General features: G+C 52.1%; 1 protein-coding gene across 3 annotated transcripts in view; it reads right to left on the bottom strand.

The window, feature by feature from the left end:
* COL1A1 (collagen type I alpha 1 chain) overlaps window positions 1–1,557 on the bottom strand; it is a 24,174-nt gene that overhangs the window by 15,854 nt on the left and 6,763 nt on the right. For all 3 annotated transcript variants that reach the window (XM_006166190.3, XM_014583241.2, XM_014583240.2), the window contains exons 5-8: window positions 1,402–1,503; window positions 624–695; window positions 330–374; window positions 128–181 (exon numbers count right to left, since the gene is read on the bottom strand). In XM_006166190.3, the coding sequence (XP_006166252.1) occupies window positions 128–181; window positions 330–374; window positions 624–695; window positions 1,402–1,503 (273 nt within the window). The remainder of the gene's footprint in view (window positions 1–127; window positions 182–329; window positions 375–623; window positions 696–1,401; window positions 1,504–1,557) is intronic.

The raw sequence follows: 1,557 nt of genomic DNA on the forward strand, positions 1-1,557 counted from the left end.
GTACGCGGGTGTGTGTGTGTGTGTGTGTGTGTGTGTGTGTGTGTGTGTGTGTTTGTGGGAAGGGTCAATCTTCAACAGGAGAATCCGTGTGTATGCACATGGGGTGTATATCTGTAGAGGTACTTACTGAGGCTCCAGGCTCGCCGGGCTCACCAGGGGGGCCTTGGAAACCTTGGGGACCCTAGAGAACAAGAAGAGAGGAGTGGGGTTAGAAGGGCAGGTCCCTGCAACCTCTCCCCATCTCTCCAAAATAGCTTTGAGCAACTTCTCTTCCCTCATCCCAAAATATCAAAGCACCAGGGGCCATACACAACCCCCTAGATACTTACAGGTGCACCAGGAGGGCCAGGGAGACCACGAGGACCAGAGGGACCCTGTGGAGGGAAAAGAAAGGGGGCCGTGCTGAGACTTCTGCAGGAAGCACCATGTGGACATAGTCCTGCTGTCTTCCCCCCGGTTCCGAGGGGACCACCCAGTTGCCCTGCATCTTCTCTGGATCCTCAGGTCCCAAATGAGGACTTTGCCGCCCTAGCCATCTATGCTCGCATCCGTCAGCACTGGTCCCCCGCCAGATCCCTGTCCTGTGGCTGTTTCTGTCATCTCTGCTCCCCCTGGTGGCTCACCATGGGACCAGGCACGGAAATTCCTCCACCTGATTTCTCGTCATAGCCATAAGACATCTGGGAAGCAAAGTTCTAGAAAAAAACAAGAGAGAGAGTACATGAGAAACCAGGGTCAGGACAATGAATTAAAAGACAAAAATGAAAAACCACCAAGAATGGGACAAAGCAACATGAAGTGCTTCCTGACGTCATATACTAAGAAGGAAAACTGGAGCTATTCCTGCCCAGAATGCAGCTCCTGAATCGCATCTGAGCTGTTTTGATCTACGAAACAACTGGATTCTTCAAAAACATTCAGGGTTGTAAAAAACAATGACATTCCGAGGGAAGTTCCCCACTTATGGAAACGAAAGAGGCACCACAATGAAATGCCATGCATGTCCCCGGGTTGGATTCTGGATGGGGACAGGTGCTGTATTGAGACTTGGTGAAATTCGAATCCGGGCTGCCTGTGAGATAGAGTGGTAGATCAACACTACGCTTTCTACGTTTCATCTCTCTGCGATGGCCTTATAAGAGAATGCACTTGTCTTAGGAAGGACACTTCTTGGGAGCAAAGGGGCATAATATCGGCAACTTTCAAATGGCTCAGAAAAAATAAATGTGGCTGACAAAGCAAATGTGATAGGCCTTGAGGAGGACAGGGCGGTTCTTTGCAGCTTTTCTCCATGTTTGCAATGATTTCCAAATACAAAGTTAAATCATTCGCCGAAAAGCAAAAGCAAAATGAAGAAGGAACACATAAGGCCTTCCATGGGTGTCTCCACTCTCCACTTACTCCTCCGAGGCCAGGGGGTCCGGGAGGTCCAGGGGGGCCAGGGGGTCCTGGAAGTCCAGGCTCTCCAGGGATGCCATCTCGGCCAGGGGGGCCTGCGGGTCCCTGCAGGGGGAGAGGGCGGGGCCGAGTGAGCGCCTGCGAGGAGCCACGCCCACC

The sequence above is a fragment of the Tupaia chinensis genome, unplaced genomic scaffold, assembly GCF_000334495.1.
Source record: "Tupaia chinensis unplaced genomic scaffold, TupChi_1.0 Scaffold144171_2, whole genome shotgun sequence".
Lineage (NCBI taxonomy): Eukaryota > Metazoa > Chordata > Mammalia > Scandentia > Tupaiidae > Tupaia > Tupaia belangeri.